General features: G+C 42.1%; 1 protein-coding gene across 5 annotated transcripts in view; it reads right to left on the bottom strand.

Annotated features, from left to right (window-relative positions):
• ZNF268 (zinc finger protein 268) overlaps positions 1 to 20,326 on the bottom strand; it is a 42,326-nt gene extending 22,000 nt beyond the window's left edge. For 2 of the 5 annotated variants that reach the window (XR_005983799.1, XM_041729249.1), the window contains exons 1-3: positions 20,061 to 20,326; positions 19,796 to 19,862; positions 60 to 260 (exon numbers count right to left, since the gene is read on the bottom strand). Coding sequence is in view for 2 of the 5 variants with exons in the window: in XM_041729249.1 (XP_041585183.1) it covers positions 60 to 260; positions 19,796 to 19,828 (234 nt within the window). In the remaining 3 variants the exon portion in view is untranslated. Of the gene's footprint in view, positions 1 to 59; positions 261 to 19,795; positions 19,863 to 20,050 lie in introns of those variants that run through there. The other 3 variants (XM_041729250.1, XM_041729251.1, XM_041729253.1) reach the window with 3 other exon arrangements.
• Between the last annotated feature and the right edge of the window lie 266 nt (positions 20,327 to 20,592).

The following is a 20,592-nucleotide window of genomic DNA, read 5'->3' as shown; positions in this document are numbered from 1 at the left end:
GAGAGAGAGAGAGAGAAGTATGAAGAACAGAAGTAGGAACAAATAAGCAAGCAACTCACCTGAGACTGGGTGGGTTTTGACTGCTCCTGGGAAATAAACAACCACTCCAGAACCTGCTCTGTCCTGTGAGTGTCGCGTCTTTGCCGCAGTCCTCCAGTGAGAGGCCTCTGCTCATCAGTCCCCTGACCCAGGATGGACTCCTGACCTTGGAGCTCTCGGGCTCTGTTGCATGAACTATCTTGTTCCTGGAGAGGTGGAACCTGTGGACACAAGAGCAAATCCGCTTTAATGACCAGAATTCTTCTGGGCTCAAGCTCGGCTCATCTGCTGGTGAACACTCCCCCATGAGGCCAGGCTAGGTGTTCTGCACACTGTGTTCAGTGTCGCTGTGAGGCAAACACGAGACAAAATGCAGATGGCCACCCAACACACTAAAAACAGTCTCCCCAAAACTCTGCACAGCCACCAGGAATCCTGAAGATGCAGCAACCACCCTAAGAGCTGAACAACTTCACTAAGAACACAACACCAGACGCAAAAGAGTAACAACTCTGTTCTCAGGTGGGTGTATGCAAGCAAGAGATCTGGAATGAGCCAGAGTGAGTTAGAATTTCTTCCCTCACTATTTACATGTCCATGAACAATTCACTTAATCTCACTCAGTGAGTCTTATTTTTTGCTGTGGTGAGAACACTGAGAGTAGGGTGGCATCAGGGCAGCAGTGCAGTTTTTTAATCTTCCAAGAACTCCCAATAAATGCAGAAGAGACTGATCACCATGGTACAAGAAAAAGCCCATAGACATCAACACCAAACAAACACACATGGTCTAGGTGACAGGGTTTCCTCACAAACATCAAGATATATGCAGAGGTGACCCGAGAGCAGAGGACAGATCCCAACAGAGAAGAGTGAGCAATGAGGGAAAATTCCAATGGCCTACACACTACAGATCCCCAAAGTCCCCATGATGTGTGCCCCCAACGGGAAAACAATCCCAAAGTCACTACCTGACCTGACAGCACTGTGGCCACCTGAGAACATGAGAATTTGAAGGAACAAAACAGTCCTTCCCAGACACACAGACTTTTGCTCTGAGGGAAAAGTGCAAAAAATAGTGCCTAAATCACTCAGCACATAAGATTAATGTAATGAGAAGGAGAGAAAGAAAGAGACAGGGAGAGAGAGGGGAGAGGGGAGGGAGAGGGAAGGAGGGGAGAAGAGAGGAGAGATCAGGATAACAAGAGGGAAAGGACACAAAGGGGGAAAGGATATCAGACAGGAGGAAGGAAGACTTCAGATCTTATTCCAGAAATTAACAACAAAATATGTCAATGTGAGAAGAACATTAGAAGACAAGGCACGCTGACCTCTAGGAAGCACAGAGCAAGAGGCAGAATGAAGGGCTTGGTGACAAGGGTTAGCATACAGGTGTGAGTTTGCTTGTATCTCCAAAAGAATGGCGGAGAAGATGAGCAAGGAACAGTAAAAATAGTAATTTCTGCAGGAGGGAAAGAACAGGGCAGAAGGGATGCAAGCAAGTTAGTTTATACTTTTGAATCATGTAAATATCTTACATAATCAAAAAGAGGGAAGACAGTTCTTACAGTTGCAAATAAGTATCAACAAATATATATTTTTATCAAATTGGAAACAAAACTACAAGAGAATAATTTTTCTAACTGATCTTAACATGTGGTATCTGTGTATTCTTTGGATAAAATGAGCTACAAAGACAGACTGGACTTCCTTCAGTATCCTTGTTAGTGAAAATAAATTATAATTTTAAACCACTTTATGTACACTGTAGGAAATGACCATCATAGTACCATTATTAAGAATCAAGGTATCTGGATTTAACAGATATATTCATAATATTCCATCATAAAACAGCAGGATACACATTCCATATACATGGAACATTCTCCAGAATAGACCATTAAACAAGTCACAACAAATTCAAAAAGACCAAAGACATTCCATGCATCTTTTCTGAGCATATGCTATGAAACTAAAAGTCACAAGAAAAAATCTGGGAAAAACACAAATACATGGGAGTTAAACAACATACTACTAAACAATGAATGTGTCATCCAAGAAAGAAAATTAAAAAATAGTGGAGAAAAATGAAAATGAAAACACAACAGTCCAAAATCTCTGGGATGTTTTAAGAGGGAAATTCACAGCAATAAAGGCCCACCCCAAGAAGCAAGAAAAACCCCAAACAACTGATCATACATCTAAAGAAAGTAGAAAAAGAACAAACAAAACCCAAAACCAGTACAAAGAAGGAAATAATAAAGATTAGAGCTGAAATAAATTAAATAGAAACTAAAACAAAACAATAGAACGGAGCACGTGGGCGGCTCAGTCAGTCAAGTGTCTGTCTTCAGCTCAGGGAATGGACTCAGGGTCCCGGGACTGAGTCCCAAGTCAGGCTCCCTGCTTAGAAGGGAGCCTGCTTCTCCCTCTCCTCACTCCCCCCATGTTCTTTCTTACTATCTCTCTCTCAAATAAATAAATTCTTAAAAAAAAAAAAAGAAAAAAGAAAGAACAATCAATGAAACCAGGAGCTAGTTCTTTGAAAAGCCCAACGAAATCAATAAACGTTTAGCTGGACTCAAGAGAGACAGAGGAGACTCAAACAAAATCAGAAAAGAAAGAGGAGAAATAGTAACTAATACCACAGAAATACAAAGCATTGTAAGAAAATAGAATGAAAGATTATATGCCAACAAATTGGACACCTTAGATGAAATGGATAAATTCCTTGAGACACATAACCTCCCAAAACTGAATCAGGAAGAAATATAAAATTTGAACAAACGGATTACCAGTGATGATGTTGAATCAATAATCAAAAACCTCCCAACAAACAATAGTACAAACTAGAAAGCTTCACAGGTAACTTCTACCAAACATTTAAAGAAGAGTTAATACCTATTCTTTTCAAACTATTCCAAAAAATAGAAGAAGGAAAACTGCCAAATTTATTCTATGAGGCCAGTGTTACCCTGATCCCAAAACCAAATAAAGACATTACAAAAAAGGGGAACTACAGGCCAGCATCTCTGATGAACATAGATGCAAAAATCCTCCCCAAAATATCAGCAAACTGAATACAACAATACTTAAAAAAAAAAAAAAATCTTTCACTATGATCAAGTGAGATTTATTCCTGGGTTGCAAGGGTGGTTCAATATCCACAAATCAATCATCAATCAACATGATAGATGCAGAAAAAGCATTTCACAGGGTACAACATCCATTCATGACTTTAAAAAAAAAAAATCCATGAAGTAGGTTTAAAGGGAATATACCTCAACATAATAAAAGCCATCTATGAAAAACCCACAGCGAATATCATACTCAATGGTGAAAAACTGAAAGCTTTCCCCCTAAGATCACTCTCATCACTTTTATTCAACACAGTACCCAAAGTACTACCCACAGCTATCGGGCAAGAAAAAGGAATAAAAGGCACCCAGATTGGTAAGGAAGAAGTAAAATTTTCACTATCTGCAGATGACATGATACTAGATATAGAAAACCCTAAAGATTCTACCAAAAAACCTTCTAGAATTGATAAATGAATTCAATGAGGTTGCAGGATACAGAATAAACTGTCACAGGGAAATCTGTCACAGGGACTCCTGGGTGGCTCAGCAGTTGAGCATCTGCCTTCGGCTCAGGGCGTGATCCCAGAGCCCCAAGATCAAGTCCCACACGGGGCTCCCTGCATGGAGCCTGCTTTTCCCTCTGCCTATGTCTCTGACTCTCTCTCTCTCTCTCTCTCTCTCTCTCAGTCTCTCATGAATTAAAAAAAAAAAAAAGAAAAGAAAAGAAAAAGAAATCCATCACATTTCTACACACTAAAAATAAAGCAGCAGAGAGAAATTAAGAAAACAATCCCATTTACAGTTGCACCAAAAATAATAAAATACCTAGGAATAAAAACAAAGAAAATGAAAGACCTGTGCTCTGTAAACTATAAAGCACTGGTGAAAGAAATCAAAGATGACACAAATGAAAAATTATTCCATGCTCATGGATTGGAAAAACAGATACTATAAAATGTCCATACTGGGTAGTATGAACAGTAAATCTGCAGATTTAATGAAATCCCAGCCAAAATACCAACAGAATTTTTCACAGACCTAGAACAAATAATCGTATAATTTGTATGGAACCATGAAAGATTCCAAATAGCCAAACCATCTGAAAAAGAAAAACAAAAACAAAGCTGGAAGTATCATAATTCCGCACTTCAAGTTATACTACAAAGTAATCAAAACAGTATTGTACTGGCATAAAAACAGACTCAGAGATCAACAGAAAAGGATAGAGAGCCCAGAAATAAGCCCACAATTATAAGGTCAATTAATCTTTGAAAAAGAGGCAAGAATATTCAATGGGAAAAAGACAATCTCTCCAACAAATATTAGGAAAACTGGACAGCCACACACAGAAGAATGAACCTGGACCACTTTTTTACACCATACCAAAAAATAAAAATAAAATAAACTCCAAGTGATGAAAGACTCACATATGAGATCTGAAGCCATAAAAATCCTAGAAAAGAAAGGAAAAAAAAATCCTAGAAAAGACTACAAGCAGCAATTTCTCTAAACTCAGCCATAGCAACATTTTTCTAATGTCTCTTAAAGCAAGGGAAACAAAGGCAAAAATGAACTATTGGTACTTTATCAAAATAAAAAGCTTCTGCACAGTAAAAGAACAATCACGAAAACTAAAAGACAACCTACAGAATGGGAGAAGATATTTGCAAATTACATATCCAATAAACTGATACAACTCAATACCCACAAAACAGATAATCCAATTTAAAAATGGGCAAAAGGGACACCTGAGTGGCTCAGTTGGTTAAGCATTTGCCTTTGGCTCAGGTCATGATCTTGGGGTCCTGAGATCGAGTCCCACATCATGCTCCATGCTCAGGGAGGAGTCTGCTTCTCCCTCTGCTCCTCTCTCTCTCAAATAAAATATTTTTTTAAAAATTGGCAGAAGACATGAATAGGCATTTTTCCAAAGAAGACATGTGGATGGCCAACAGACACTTGAAAAGATGCTCAACATTGTATCATCAGGGAATCAAAACTACAATGAGATACCACCTCACACCTATAAGAGTGGCTAAAATCAACCCAGGAAACAACAGATGTGGGCGAAGATGTGGAGAAAAGGGAGCCCTCCTGCACTGTTGGTGAGAATGCAAACTGGTGCAGCCACTCAGGCAAACAGTATGGAGGTTCCTCAAAGACTGAAAAATAGAATTATCCTATGATGCAGTAATTACATTACAAGGTATTTACCCAAAGAATACAAAAACAGTAATTTGAAAGGATACGTGCAACCCTATGTTTATACCAGCATCATCTACAATAGCCAAAGTACGGAAACAGCCCAAGTGTCCACAGACTAATGAAGAGATAATGAAGATGTGGTGTGTACACACGTATACACACACACACACACACACACACACACACACACTGGAATATTACTCAGCTATTAGAATGAAAGCTGAGTAATATTCAGAATAATAAAGAAAGAAATCTTGCCATTTGCAAAAACATGGATGGACCTTGAGAGTGTTATGCTACGCAAAATAAGCCAGTTGGAGAAAGACAAATACCATACGATCGCACTCATATTGTGGAATTTAAGAAACAAAACAAAATACACAAAACAAAAAACAGAGAAACAATCCAGGAAACACAACCTTCACCGTAGAGAACTGTGGTCAGCAAGTAGAGGAGGAGGGAGTCTGCATTAGGTCCAGGGGTGAAGTGCACAGGGACCATGGGTAGCATGGAGGGATGTGAGGAAATGCTGAGTCACTACACTGCATGCCCCAAACTAACACAACATCACATTTTAACTACAATGGAATTAAAATTTAAAACTTCATAAAATACAAACAAGATATCTAGCACATGACAAAACAGATGTAACAGTAAGTTTTTTATCCTTATACATTGTTGTTAAGAATGTAAAATGGAGCAAGCACTTTGTTCCTCGAAATGTCAAACACAGAATTACTGTCTTACCCAGCAATTCCATTTCTAGGTCTGCCCTAAAGAATTAAAAGCACATGTCTATACAAACACACTTACACAAATGTGCATCACAGCATTTCATTATTGAAAACAATCCAAATGTCTATCAATGGATTGTTGGATAAACAAAATGTGGTAATATATATATATATATATATATATAAAAAAAAAGGTTATTCACCTGTAAAAAGGAATTAAATACTGATAAATACTACCACATAGATGAACTTTTGTAGTATTAGTACCTGACAATTAGCTTTTTTTGAACATAAGTGCCTGACAGCAAGCTTCTCATTGTCAAGGCATTCATTTTGAAGACATTCATCTTGGACAAACATTACTGCCAGCTAAACAGGCGAAGAACCAGGCTGCCCTTCCCAAAAAGTCCCCCTTTTGGAAAGCCCTGGGTGACCTACATAACTACTTGCTTGAGTGATCCTGGTTTTCCCTTTCTGTGCTCTAAATCCCACCATTATATTTTAAATTTACCAATGAAGAGTGAACTTGAAAAATAAAAGGCACTTCATCCTCAACCCCAATAAAGGCAGAATCCCTGGCCTGCGTGCACGCTTTCCCTCCCAATTTTGCTGTGTAGCATACCACATATCCTCCAGGACCTGTGAGGTCTTTGTTTTTCCAATGTTCCCAGATGGTTGTTACTGAGGTGCATCTTGCAATCATAGAAAGAACTGCAATTGCCACTCCAGCTACAACTTTGACTCCAGCCAGGGAAAGGTCTGGAGACCCACCACGTGGGCCCAGGTGAGTGCCCCAGGCCTTCCTAGGCACTAACATCACTAAGGAAAGGCTGAAACCAACATAAAGCAACCCTTAGAGACATCATGCTAATAGAAGCCAGGTATAGAGCGTCCCGGGTGGCTCAGCGGTTTAGTGCCGCCTTCAGCCCAGGGTGTGATCCCGGAGACCCAGGATAGAGTCCCATGTCGGGCTCCCGGCACGGAGCCTGCTTCTCCCTCTGCCTGTGTCTCTGCCTCTCTCTCTCTCTGTATCTCTCATTAATAAATAAAATCTTAAAAAAAAAAAAAGCCAGATATAAAAGGCCACATATGGTATAACCGTAGATGCCGAGAATTGGTAAATTCATAAAACACAAAGTAGATTAATGGTTGCCAGGGAAAAGAAGGAATAGGGATTGACTGTAGATGGGGACAGAGTTTCTTTTTGGACTGATGATAATGTCCTAGAATAAGAGAGTGGTGATATGTGTACAAGTCTAAATACAAAAAAAGACTGACGTGTACATTTTAAGAGTTAATTTTATGGTACATATACTATGCCACAATGAAATTTCTACAGAGTATTTAATGTCAATGATTTTTATTAAATTGGTGGCTATGCAGGAATCATCTCATCCAGGATTATATTCATGTTGCTTCAGATATTATGTGCCCCCTTGTAGCCAAGGCACTCTCATCCCAACTCACTGCCCTGCTTCCTGTCTACAGAACTGCCTTTCTTGGACAGTTCATACAAGTGGGATCATGGTATATATTGTGTCTGGTTTGGTTCACTTAGGATAATGCCTTTGAAGTTTATTCTGTTACAGCACAGGCCAATAGTTTGTCCCCGTTATTGCTGAGCATTATTCCATCTTGGCTATACATTCACCAATCAACATTTAGATTACACTCTTGGGCTACTAGGAATAATCCTGCCACATACATTCACATATAAGTCTTTTTTTTTCTTTAATTATTTATTTATGATAGTCACAGAGAGAGAGAGAGAGAGAGAGAGAGGCAGAGACACAGGCAGAGGGAGAAGCAGGCTCCATGCAAGGAGCCTGATGTGGGACCTGTTTACATAAAGACTTATATGTGGGGATCCCTGGGTGGGTGGCGCAGCGGTTTGGCGCCTGCCTTTGGCCCAGGGCGCGATCCTGGAGACCCGGGATCGAGTCCCACGTCGGGCTCCCGGTGCATGGAGCCTGCTTCTCCCTCTGCCTGTGTCTCTGCCTCTCTCTCTCTCTCTCTCTGTGACTATCATAAAAAAAAAAAAAAAAAAAGTCTTTATGTAAACAACATCTTTTCCTTTATCTTGGATAAATTCCTAGAGGTCAAATGGTTGCATTGTATAGTAGATTTATATTTCACTTTTTATTTTTTCTAAAGATTTTATTTATTCATGAGAGACAGAGAGAGAGAGAGAGAGAGAGAGAGAGGCAGAGACATAGGCAGAGGGAGAAGCAGGCTCCATGCAGGGAGCCTGATGTGGGGACTCGATCCCAGGACTCCAGGACCACGCCCTGGGCCAAAGGCAGGCACTAAACCGCTGAGCTACCCAGGGATCCTATATTTCACTTTTTAAAGAAATTGCCAAAATCTTTCAAAGCAGCTGCATCACTTTACATTCCTACCAGCAGTTTATAAAGGTTTCAATTTCTCTACTTTGTCTGCTTTTCTGCCTATAGCCATCCCAGTGGGTGTAGAGTGGTACTTCATTATGATGAAATTTGTATTTCCCTAGTGACTAAGGACGGTAAGCATCTTTTAATGTGCTATTTGCCATCTATAGATCTGCTTTGGTGAAGTGCATTCCAATCCTTTGCCCATTTTTTTTTTCCTTTGCCCATTTTTCAACTGGAGTGTCTTTATACTGAGTTACAAGTGTTCAGAATATATTCTGAATACATTCCTGTATTAGATAAATGTTTTGCAAATATCTCAGAGTCTGTGACTTGTCTTTGCATTTTCTGAATAAAATCACTTTTAAGTGCAAAAGCTCTTATTTTGATGTAGTAGTCCAATTTATAACTTCAAAAGCAGAATCTATATACAAGCTTTCTCTTTTTTGGAGGCTGTGGTATTGGAGGTCCATCTAAGAACCCTGGCCTAACCCAAAGTCACAAATATTTTCCTATGTATTTTCTTCCAGAAGTGTTAGAGCTTTAGCTCTTATTTAAATCTATGTTTCATTTTGAGTTCATTTTTCTTGTACTGTGTCAGGTAAGAGTCAAAGTTCCTATTTTTGAAAAATTTTAATTTTGGTAAAATATACAGAACTCAAAACTTATTTTAAGCACTCTTAAATGTACAGTTCAGTGGAATTGAGTCCATTCAGTGTTACATCATCATAACCACCTTCTATTTGCAGAAGGCTTTTTATCTCTAAAACTGAAACTGTCCTCTGAACAGTAACCCCCATTCTACCCTCCCTCCAGTTCCTGACAACCATCACTCTATTTTCTATGAATTTGACAACTCTGAGAAACTCCTATTAGTGCAATCATGTAACATCCATCCTTTCATGACTAACTCATTGCACTAAAGATGACGTCCTCAAGGTTCATCCATGCCACGGCATGTGTCAGAATCTTTTTAAGGTTGAATCGTATTTCATGCATATCTGTATCAGCACATACAGACACACACACACACACATTCTGTTTATCCACTCATCTTTTGGTGAACACTTGGGTTACTTCCACTAAAAAGATAATAATTAGTAATTTTAGAAAAGTGAAAACTCTGTAATTTGAATCGAAAATACCAATATGAACCAAACTTTTTTCCTTTCCAAAGAGTCCTAGGTCTGCCTAGTGAAACAGCCTAGAAGCCATGACATTTCAGTACCAATTGTGGTCTCTGAGCATATTAATCTACTAAATGGTACCAGGGTTCCAGAAGAAAGGGTTGGTTCCAGATTTGGGACAGGAAATACTCAGATGAACCTAGAATATCCTGTTGGGCCCAAGAGCAAGGGAGCCAGGAAGCCAGCTAAGACTGACAGAGTCATTTCAAAAGAGCTCAGGACCAAGCTGCAGAGGCTCCCTCTAGCCAAAGCTGGGTCAATGTAACTCTCTAAAAGAATAAGGACTGCAATTGATTGAAACTAATTTAACAGATTAGGATTTATAAATTTCTGGGACCCCTAGTTGGCTCAGTTGGTTAAGCGTCTGCCTTGGGCTCAGGTCATGATCCCAGAGGCCTGGGATCAAGCCCCATATTGGGCTCTCCAGAGGGAGCCTGCTTCTCCCTCTGCCTCTACCGACCCCACCCCTGCTTGTGTTCTCTTGTGCTCTCTCTCCTTCTCACTCTCAAAATAATAAAAGTTGTAAAAAGATTTATGAATTTCTTTTTTAAGATTTTATTTATTTATGCATGAGATACAGAGAGAGGCAGAGACATAGGCAGAGGCAGAAGCAGGCTCCCTATGGGGAGCCCGATGTGGAACTCGATCCCAGGACCCTGGGATCATGACCTGAGCCAAAGGCAGACTTTCAACCACTGAGCCAGCCAGGCGCCCCATGAATTTCTTTTTTTTTTTTTTTTTTAAAGATTTTATTTATTTGAATTTTTTTTTTAAATTTTTATTTATTTATGATAGTCACAGAGAGAGAGAGAGACAGAGAGAGAGAGAGAGGCAGAGACATAGGCAGAGGGAGAAGCAGGCTCCATGCACCGGGAGCCCGATGTGGGATTCGATCCCGGGTCTCCAGGATCGCGCCCTGGGCCAAAGGCAAGCGCCAAACCACTGCGCCACCCAGGGATCCCGCCCCATGAATTTCTTAATCGTACTCAAATTAACAACAACAACAAAAATCAAATAAAAAACTCATTGCTGGGATCCCTGGGTGGCGCAGCGGTTTGGCGCCTGCCTTTGGCCCAGGGCGCGATCCTGGAGACCCGGGATCGAATCCCACGTCGGGCTCCCGGTGCATGGAGCCTGCTTCTCCCTCTGCCTGTGTCTCTGCCTCTCTCTCTCTCTCTCTCTCTGTGTGACTATCATAAATAAATTAAAAAAAAAAAAAAAAAAACTCATTGCTGTCACCAATGGAGGTAATTGTGGCATCAACACCTTAGTGAACCCTGGCACTTAATGGTAAAGAATTAAGCATGTACCCTGCCATTCCTATAATCCACTCAGGGCTCAATCTCAAGACCCTGAGATCATGACCTGACCAGAAATTAACATTTAGCTGCTTAACTGACTGAGCCACTCAGGAACCCTACTTCAAATAATTTCCAGGGACAGTGACCAGTGCACAAGATAACAAAACTTTCAGAAAACAAGATGATATAACAACTAATGAAAGTCAACAAATAGAAAGAAACCCTCAAAGACAACATACACTGGGATATATGGCCACTGATTATAAAGCAAACATCTTATTACATTCAAGGAGACAAAAGCAAACTTCATAATTTGGCCAGAATTAGACAAATGACCTAGTAAGTATATTAGAAAAAGGGAAAGAATTAATAGAAATGGATGGGTCGCCTTGTTGGCTTGGTCAGTTAAGTGTCCCTTAATTTTAGCTCAGGTCATGATCTCAGGATCCTGAGATAGAGCCATGCATAGGGCTCCACGGTCAACAGGGAGTCTCCTGGAGATTCTTTCCCTCTCTCCCTCTGTCCCTCCCTTGCTGTGTGCACACATGCTTGCTCTCTCTCTAGTAAATAAATAAATAAATAAATAAATAAATAAATCTTTCTTTAAAAAAAAAAAAGTAGAAAACATATTAATCATAATATTTTTAATAGATTAGAATTAGTTCATTAAAAGACAAATTATAAGAAGTTATCCAGAAAACAGCCATTAATTTTTTTAATGTAAAGCAATAAACAATGTGTATAACTCCCCAACCTCTGTACAGAGAAAAGAATAAAAAGGCAAGAAAGAAGAAAAAACAAAAACAAACATAATCCCAGATCGAGTATAGCAAATAGAAAGCATATAGTAAGATGGGAGATTTAAACTCAGAGATATCGGTAATTACATCAATCATAAACAAGGTGTTCCATTTAAAATAAAAGGATTGGGACGCCTGGGAGGCTCAGCGAGTTGGGCATCTGCTACCGCCGGGTCGCGATATAAAAGGCCACATATGGTATAACCGTAGATGCCGAGAATTGGTAAATTCATAAAACACAAAGTAGATTAATGGTTGCCAGGGAAAAGAAGGAATAGGGATTGACTGTAGATGGGGACAGAGTTTCTTTTTGGACTGATGATAATGTCCTAGAATAAGAGAGTGGTGATATGTGTACAAGTCTAAATACAAAAAAAGACTGACGTGTACATTTTAAGAGTTAATTTTATGGTACATATACTATGCCACAATGAAATTTCTACAGAGTATTTAATGTCAATGATTTTTATTAAATTGGTGGCTATGCAGGAATCATCTCATCCAGGATTATATTCATGTTGCTTCAGATATTATGTGCCCCCTTGTAGCCAAGGCACTCTCATCCCAACTCACTGCCCTGCTTCCTGTCTACAGAACTGCCTTTCTTGGACAGTTCATACAAGTGGGATCATGGTATATATTGTGTCTGGTTTGGTTCACTTAGGATAATGCCTTTGAAGTTTATTCTGTTACAGCACAGGCCAATAGTTTGTCCCCGTTATTGCTGAGCATTATTCCATCTTGGCTATACATTCACCAATCAACATTTAGATTACACTCTTGGGCTACTAGGAATAATCCTGCCACATACATTCACATATAAGTCTTTTTTTTTTCTTTAATTATTTATTTATGATAGTCACAGAGAGAGAGAGAGAGAGAGAGAGAGGCAGAGACACAGGCAGAGGGAGAAGCAGGCTCCATGCAAGGAGCCTGATGTGGGACCTGTTTACATAAAGACTTATATGTGGGGATCCCTGGGTGGGTGGCGCAGCGGTTTGGCGCCTGCCTTTGGCCCAGGGCGCGATCCTGGAGACCCGGGATCGAGTCCCACGTCGGGCTCCCGGTGCATGGAGCCTGCTTCTCCCTCTGCCTGTGTCTCTGCCTCTCTCTCTCTCTCTCTCTGTGACTATCATAAAAAAAAAAAAAAAAAAGTCTTTATGTAAACAACATCTTTTCCTTTATCTTGGATAAATTCCTAGAGGTCAAATGGTTGCATTGTATAGTAGATTTATATTTCACTTTTTATTTTTTCTAAAGATTTTATTTATTCATGAGAGACAGAGAGAGAGAGAGAGAGAGAGAGAGAGAGGCAGAGACATAGGCAGAGGGAGAAGCAGGCTCCATGCAGGGAGCCTGATGTGGGGACTCGATCCCAGGACTCCAGGACCACGCCCTGGGCCAAAGGCAGGCACTAAACCGCTGAGCTACCCAGGGATCCTATATTTCACTTTTTAAAGAAATTGCCAAAATCTTTCAAAGCAGCTGCATCACTTTACATTCCTACCAGCAGTTTATAAAGGTTTCAATTTCTCTACTTTGTCTGCTTTTCTGCCTATAGCCATCCCAGTGGGTGTAGAGTGGTACTTCATTATGATGAAATTTGTATTTCCCTAGTGACTAAGGACGGTAAGCATCTTTTCATGTGCTATTTGCCATCTATAGATCTGCTTTGGTGAAGTGCATTCCAATCCTTTGCCCATTTTTTTTTTCCTTTGCCCATTTTTCAACTGGAGTGTCTTTATACTGAGTTACAAGTGTTCAGAATATATTCTGAATACATTCCTGTATTAGATAAATGTTTTGCAAATATCTCAGAGTCTGTGACTTGTCTTTGCATTTTCTGAATAAAATCACTTTTAAGTGCAAAAGCTCTTATTTTGATGTAGTAGTCCAATTTATAACTTCAAAAGCAGAATCTATATACAAGCTTTCTCTTTTTTGGAGGCTGTGGTATTGGAGGTCCATCTAAGAACCCTGGCCTAACCCAAAGTCACAAATATTTTCCTATGTATTTTCTTCCAGAAGTGTTAGAGCTTTAGCTCTTATTTAAATCTATGTTTCATTTTGAGTTCATTTTTCTTGTACTGTGTCAGGTAAGAGTCAAAGTTCCTATTTTTGAAAAATTTTAATTTTGGTAAAATATACAGAACTCAAAACTTATTTTAAGCACTCTTAAATGTACAGTTCAGTGGAATTGAGTCCATTCAGTGTTACATCATCATAACCACCTTCTATTTGCAGAAGGCTTTTTATCTCTAAAACTGAAACTGTCCTCTGAACAGTAACCCCCATTCTACCCTCCCTCCAGTTCCTGACAACCATCACTCTATTTTCTATGAATTTGACAACTCTGAGAAACTCCTATTAGTGGAATCATGTAACATCCATCCTTTCATGACTAACTCATTGCACTAAAGATGACGTCCTCAAGGTTCATCCATGCCACGGCATGTGTCAGAATCTTTTTAAGGTTGAATCGTATTTCATGCATATCTGTATCAGCACATACAGACACACACACACACACACACATTCTGTTTATCCACTCATCTTTTGGTGAACACTTGGGTTACTTCCACTAAAAAGATAGTAATTAGTAATTTTAGAAAAGTGAAAACTCTGTAATTTGAATTGAAAATACCAATATGAACCAAACTTTTTTCCTTTCCAAAGAGTCCTAGGTCTGCCTAGTGAAACAGCCTAGAAGCCATGACATTTCAGTACCAATTGTGGTCTCTGAGCATATTAATCTACTAAATGGTACCAGGGTTCCAGAAGAAAGGGTTGGTTCCAGATTTGGGACAGGAAATACTCAGATGAACCTAGAATATCCTGTTGGGCCCAAGAGCAAGGGAGCCAGGAAGCCAGCTAAGACTGACAGAGTCATTTCAAAAGAGCTCAGGACCAAGCTGCAGAGGCTCCCTCTAGCCAAAGCTGGGTCAATGTAACTCTCTAAAAGAATAAGGACTGCAATTGATTGAAACTAATTTAACAGATTAGGATTTATAAATTTCTGGGACCCCTAGTTGGCTCAGTTGGTTAAGCGTCTGCCTTGGGCTCAGGTCATGATCCCAGAGGCCTGGGATCAAGCCCCATATTGGGCTCTCCAGAGGGAGCCTGCTTCTCCCTCTGCCTCTACCGACCCCACCCCTGCTTGTGTTCTCTTGTGCTCTCTCTCCTTCTCACTCTCAAAATAATAAAAGTTGTAAAAAGATTTATGAATTTCTTTTTTAAGATTTTATTTATTTATGCATGAGATACAGAGAGAGGCAGAGACATAGGCAGAGGCAGAAGCAGGCTCCCTATGGGGAGCCCGATGTGGAACTCGATCCCAGGACCCTGGGATCATGACCTGAGCCAAAGGCAGACTTTCAACCACTGAGCCAGCCAGGCGCCCCATGAATTTCTTAATCGTACTCAAATTAACAACAACAACAAAAATCAAATAAAAAACTCATTGCTGTCACCAATGGAGGTAATTGTGGCATCAACACCTTAGTGAACCCTGGCACTTAATGGTAAAGAATTAAGCATGTACCCTGCCATTCCTATAATCCACTCAGGGCTAAATCTCAAGACCCTGAGATCATGACCTGACCAGAAATTAACATTTAGCTGCTTAACTGACTGAGCCACTCAGGAACCCTACTTCAAATAATTTCCAGGGACAGTGACCAGCGCACAAGATAACAAAACTTTCAGAAAACAAGATGATATAACAACTAATGAAAGTCAACAAATAGAAAGAAACCCTCAAAGACAACATACACTGGGATATATGGCCACTGATTATAAAGCAAACATCTTATTACATTCAAGGAGACAAAAGCAAACTTCATAATTTGGCCAGAATTAGACAAATGACCTAGTAAGTATATTAGAAAAAGGGAAAGAATTAATAGAAATGGATGGGTCGCCTTGTTGGCTTGGTCAGTTAAGTGTCCCTTAATTTTAGCTCAGGTCATGATCTCAGGATCCTGAGATAGAGCCATGCATAGGGCTCCACGGTCAACAGGGAGTCTCCTGGAGATTCTTTCCCTCTCTCCCTCTGTCCCTCCCTTGCTGTGTGCACACATGCTTGCTCTCTCTCTAGTAAATAAATAAATAAATAAATAAATAAATAAATCTTTCTTTAAAAAAAAAAGTAGAAAACATATTAATCATAATATTTTTAATAGATTAGAATTAGTTCATTAAAAGACAAATTATAAGAAGTTATCCAGAAAACAGCCATTAATTTTTTTTAATGTAAAGCAATAAACAATGTGTATAACTCCCCAACCTCTGTACAGAGAAAAGAATAAAAAGGCAAGAAAGAAGAAAAAACAAAAACAAACATAATCCCAGATCGAGTATAGCAAATAGAAAGCATATAGTAAGATGGGAGATTTAAACTCAGAGATATCGTTAATTACATCAATCATAAACAAGGTGTTCCATTTAAAATAAAAGGATTGGGACGCCTGGGAGGCTCAGCGGTTGGGCATCTGCCTTCAGCTCGGGGCGTGATCCTGGGGTCTGGGACAGGGTTTCGCGTTGGGCTTCCTGCAGGGAGCCCGCTTCTCCCTCTGCCTGTGTCTCTGCCTCTCTCTCTGTCTCTCATAAATGAATAAATAAAATCTTAAAAAATAAATAAGTAAATAAATAAAAAAGGATTGACAAACTGATGAAAAACAAAAAACCAAACTGATGCTGTTTAAAAAAGATGCATCTAAAATATAAAGATATAAAAAGATACAAAAGATAAAAACAAAGATAAAACAAGCAAAAGGAAGCTCCAGTAGCTTTATGAGCATAAAATAAACTTTAAGGGAAAAAAGAATCCCTGGAAATAAAGAGCAACTCCACAATCATTAAAGATTCTACTCATCAGGAAAATATAATTTTAAGTTTGTTGGAGAGGATGAGCCGCCTGCTCAAAGTCAGCTACGGAGGGGTGGTTGAAATGCAAACTGGCCACCAAATGGCATCCCCTCTCCTCTCTAAACTCTTAACAGCCAAGGGCCGAGAAAGTAGGGTCTCGCTCTAGCTAGGCTCCAGGACCATCCCTGAACATCCCCCCACTGCTGGAAGCACCTGCGTACACAGGCAGCCTGTCTGCTGAAGCCTCAATATCTCTTTCCTCCGCAGCTAATCCTACAGATCCTTTGAGATGCACACTGTTCAATCTCATCCCCTGGGCTTCCTTCTGCCTCAGCTCTAACCCCGTGGCTGCCTGCCACCCTAGTCCCTTCTCTGAACCTCCTGGAAGATGTGAGAGGCTGGGGCCAGGGCTCTCTGACCTGTGTATCCTCAGTGCCAAATCAGTACCTGGAATATATAAACAAGCGTTTAGTAAAGGTTGTTAGTTTTGAACAAGTAATTAATGAATAAACATTGCCACATTCTAACTTTGAATTCCCCAAGAGGGTCAGTCTGGGGAAAGCTATGGATAAACAGGGTATGCAAAGGAGGACCAGCCACACTTTCTCAGAAACGCCTCCTTCTAAAACTCCCTTCCCTCCCCACATTCCAGCTCACATCCGTTCTGCATTCCCAATTCATTCACTGCTCTACAACTATGGTACTAGCATGGGCTGATGGTGACAGTTTTTGAAGGGGTCCATGGGAGCAGAAGTCCTGCCCACGTACTGGAGCACAACAGAGACAAATTTTGCTAATACAATCAACTCCTACTGGGGGGGGGGAGGAGACAGAGTCTTTCCAAGCCCCTAGAAATGTAAGTGTATATGTAATAATATATTTAAGACAGGGTGGGAGAGGAGTGTCAATGGCAGAAAGTAGCCAAACAATAAAAGCGAGTGGAAAAAACAAAACCTGTCAACAAGTGTTCAGCATCCTCAGAGGGTCTAGGGCTTTCAAGGCCTCCATGAAATGTCCCTTCCAATGATCACCACCTGTTGCTCAGAATTCATACTCATCAATCTCTAGTTATTAAGTATCATCTTGATACCTAAAAGGAGAAACCCAGGGACCGGGCCCCTCTGGTGCACATTCTACCCCATCCCTGAGTGGGACTATCTACATTTACACAGAAGCCCAGGCTCTCTATCATACCCCACACTCTACCCAGAGTAGATGTACTTAACCGGTCCTGCTTTTGTCATTTCCTGGGTCCAAAGAGCTGAAAAGTAACCATTTCTAGGTAAACAGGAATGACCATTAGGGCCCAGGATGCTGAAATCTGTGTCCTGAGATTCCCAACCTATATCCCAAGGCAGTAGAATACACTAGCCAGGGAAATGGGTACAGAGCCACACCACCTGGTTCCAGTCCTGACTCTACACCGACCAGTGCTGTAACCTGGCTCCTAACTACAGGCATTAAGTAATATGTATAGAAGACTTAGCACAAAACCTCACAGTAGTCAATACTGATTATAATCATTTGTTTGGAATGGTAACAAATACAAGACTGCTTAAAGGAAATAAGTCACCCTGAAAAATGTCAAATGGCTAAATGAAAAGAATAAGCTGGTTCTCAGAAGAAGATTCTACTTCCAAACAGCCCCCAGTTCTAGCTAGTTCCTCCATTTCTATTGCCCTAGATAAAAACCTCCACCATCTCTGATCTGCACAACTGCAGTGAGCTAACTGGCCAGCCCTCTTCTGCCACACTCCATCTATTCTTGTCCATCTATAACCCATTGTTTACCTAGCCAGAAGGATCTCTGGAAAACCTACGTACACTGTGCTGCCTCCTCTTTTAACAAACAGCTTCTCAGCTTCATCTGGCCTCCAGCCACCTCTGTTTGTTCCCCACCCTGCCCCGTCTGTCTGCCCCCGCCCCCCCGCCCCCCCGACGTCCACAACCCCAGCCACACAAGCCTTCCTTCCATTATTACAAAAGCATCAACCTCATGATCTTGGCAATGGCTGTTCCCACCCTGCTCCTCCCAGGGGCAGCATGCTCTTGGAACTTAGGCCTTGACTTAGTGGGGCCTTCTCTAATCACCCAATCTTTGACATTACCAGTTTTAATTCTAAGTGTAACTCAACTCTGATATTTCCTTTTTTGCCTGAGTGGTTTCTTCATCATTCTCTGTCATCTGCCCCCCTCCAGTAGAATGAGAACTCTCCAAGAGCACAGATTCTGTCAGTCTTGTTCAGCAGTACATGTCCAGGACCCAGAAGGGGGCCTGGTACATTGTGGGTGTGCTGTTCTCATTACTGCACTTCTGCTAATGCACATACACATTCACTCTGTCCTAGAAATACTACCGGCAACACCACCACTACCATCACCACTGAATCCAAACTGAACTTTTATGACTAATGTTACCTGATGTCTGTGGGACATTGGACATGGCAATCCGTTTTGAAGTTTCTTTTCCCTTAACTCTGAAGTACAAGTTCTCTCCTTTCCTCTCATCTCTATGGGCTCTGGGTCAGTCTCTCCAGCTTCTCCTCTTCTTCTTCTTTTTAAAGATTGTATTTATTTATTCATGAGAAACACAAAGAAAGAGGCAGAGACACAGACAGAGGGAGAAGAAGGTTCCCTACAGAGAGCCTGATGTGGGACTCAATCCCAGGACTCCGGGATCACGCCCTGAGCCAAAGACAGACGCCCAACCACTGAGCTACCCGGGTGCCCCTCCAGTCCCTATTCTGCTGCCTCCTGTCAATTCCCTGAGCACCATCCTCAATGCTCCTCTCATGCTACACTCTCTCCTTGAGCTAATCTGGCCATACCTCACCAGTACACCTGTCCAGATCTTCTTCCTTAGACACTTGCATAATCATTTGCCCACCAAAAAGAAGTAGGTACAGTCCACACGCAACAGAAATCTCCACCCACGCTCCACCCCTACCGCAGGCCCACAGAGCAGAATCCCAGAGGTCATCCCTGGCTCGGCCTCCTTCACATCCTTCACAAGCCACAAGCACACAACCAGTTACCAAATCCAGTTGCTCTGCCCCCTATCCTTTTTTAAACTAACGTTTTCTACATACTGAACTGACGCTCGGCGTCCTGGAAGAGGGGTTCCGCACGAACCCCGCTCCGGAGGAGGACCGGAGCTCAGGGAGGGCTCTCCCGAAAGGACAGGAGCCCCTACTCACCCAGATGGCGGAGGTCCGCACCCTGGTGGCCATCCCGCGCTCAGTGCTGGGCGCCAGCGGGCCCCGGCTGCCGGAGGAGAAAGACAGTGAAGGCGGAATCTCCGCGCCGCCCCCGCCGCCCCCACACCCGGAAGGTCTCAGGGGCCTACACCTCCGCGTCCCTCCGCTCCCGCCCTCCCACCGTCTCTCATGGAGCCTCTGTCTCTCCGCCCCCTACGCCCTCCCGGCTCCCAACACCGGACGCTGAGGCCACACCGGTCTTCACCGTCTCGCCGCCCTGAAGCGGAAGAGATTGGGTGCGTCGGACTCCACGAACCCCTCAGCCGGCAGCCAGGGGACTCGGAGACTGGCGGCCTCCACCTCCCGGATATGCAGTCACATCGGCTACGAACTCCCTTTCGATTCTGCGACGTCTGCTCCTGATGCTTCGGCTCAAGAGGCAGGCGTAGTCGGCCCCCTTCGGTTCGGGTCACCGCGATGGGAAAGTGACAAACACCTCCAGGCACGGTTTTCTAGGCCGGGCCCAGCCAATGGCGGCCGCCAGGGACGCACAGGAAGCGCGTCAGTGCGGTGCGCCCCAGGGGGGAGCAAACTACAACTCCCAGAACGCCCCGCAGCACTCCTCCGACGGCGCGGGGCGCGGGGCAGACGCCCGGGAGGAGCTCAGAGCTCAAGCCCCGCGGACGACGGCGGTGGTGGAGGCGACGGCGCAGAGAGGGGCGTGCTGTCGGTTGCGGGGACAGCGTGCCGGCTGCTCTCCTTTTCTGAAATGGTCAGAGCCCAGGCTCACGTGGTAA

The sequence above is a fragment of the Vulpes lagopus genome, chromosome 14 (genome assembly GCF_018345385.1).
Source record: "Vulpes lagopus strain Blue_001 chromosome 14, ASM1834538v1, whole genome shotgun sequence".
Classification (NCBI taxonomy): Eukaryota; Metazoa; Chordata; class Mammalia; order Carnivora; family Canidae; genus Vulpes; species Vulpes lagopus.
Note: the sequence above shows the minus strand (reverse complement) of the source record. Positions and strands in the feature narration are given on the sequence as shown.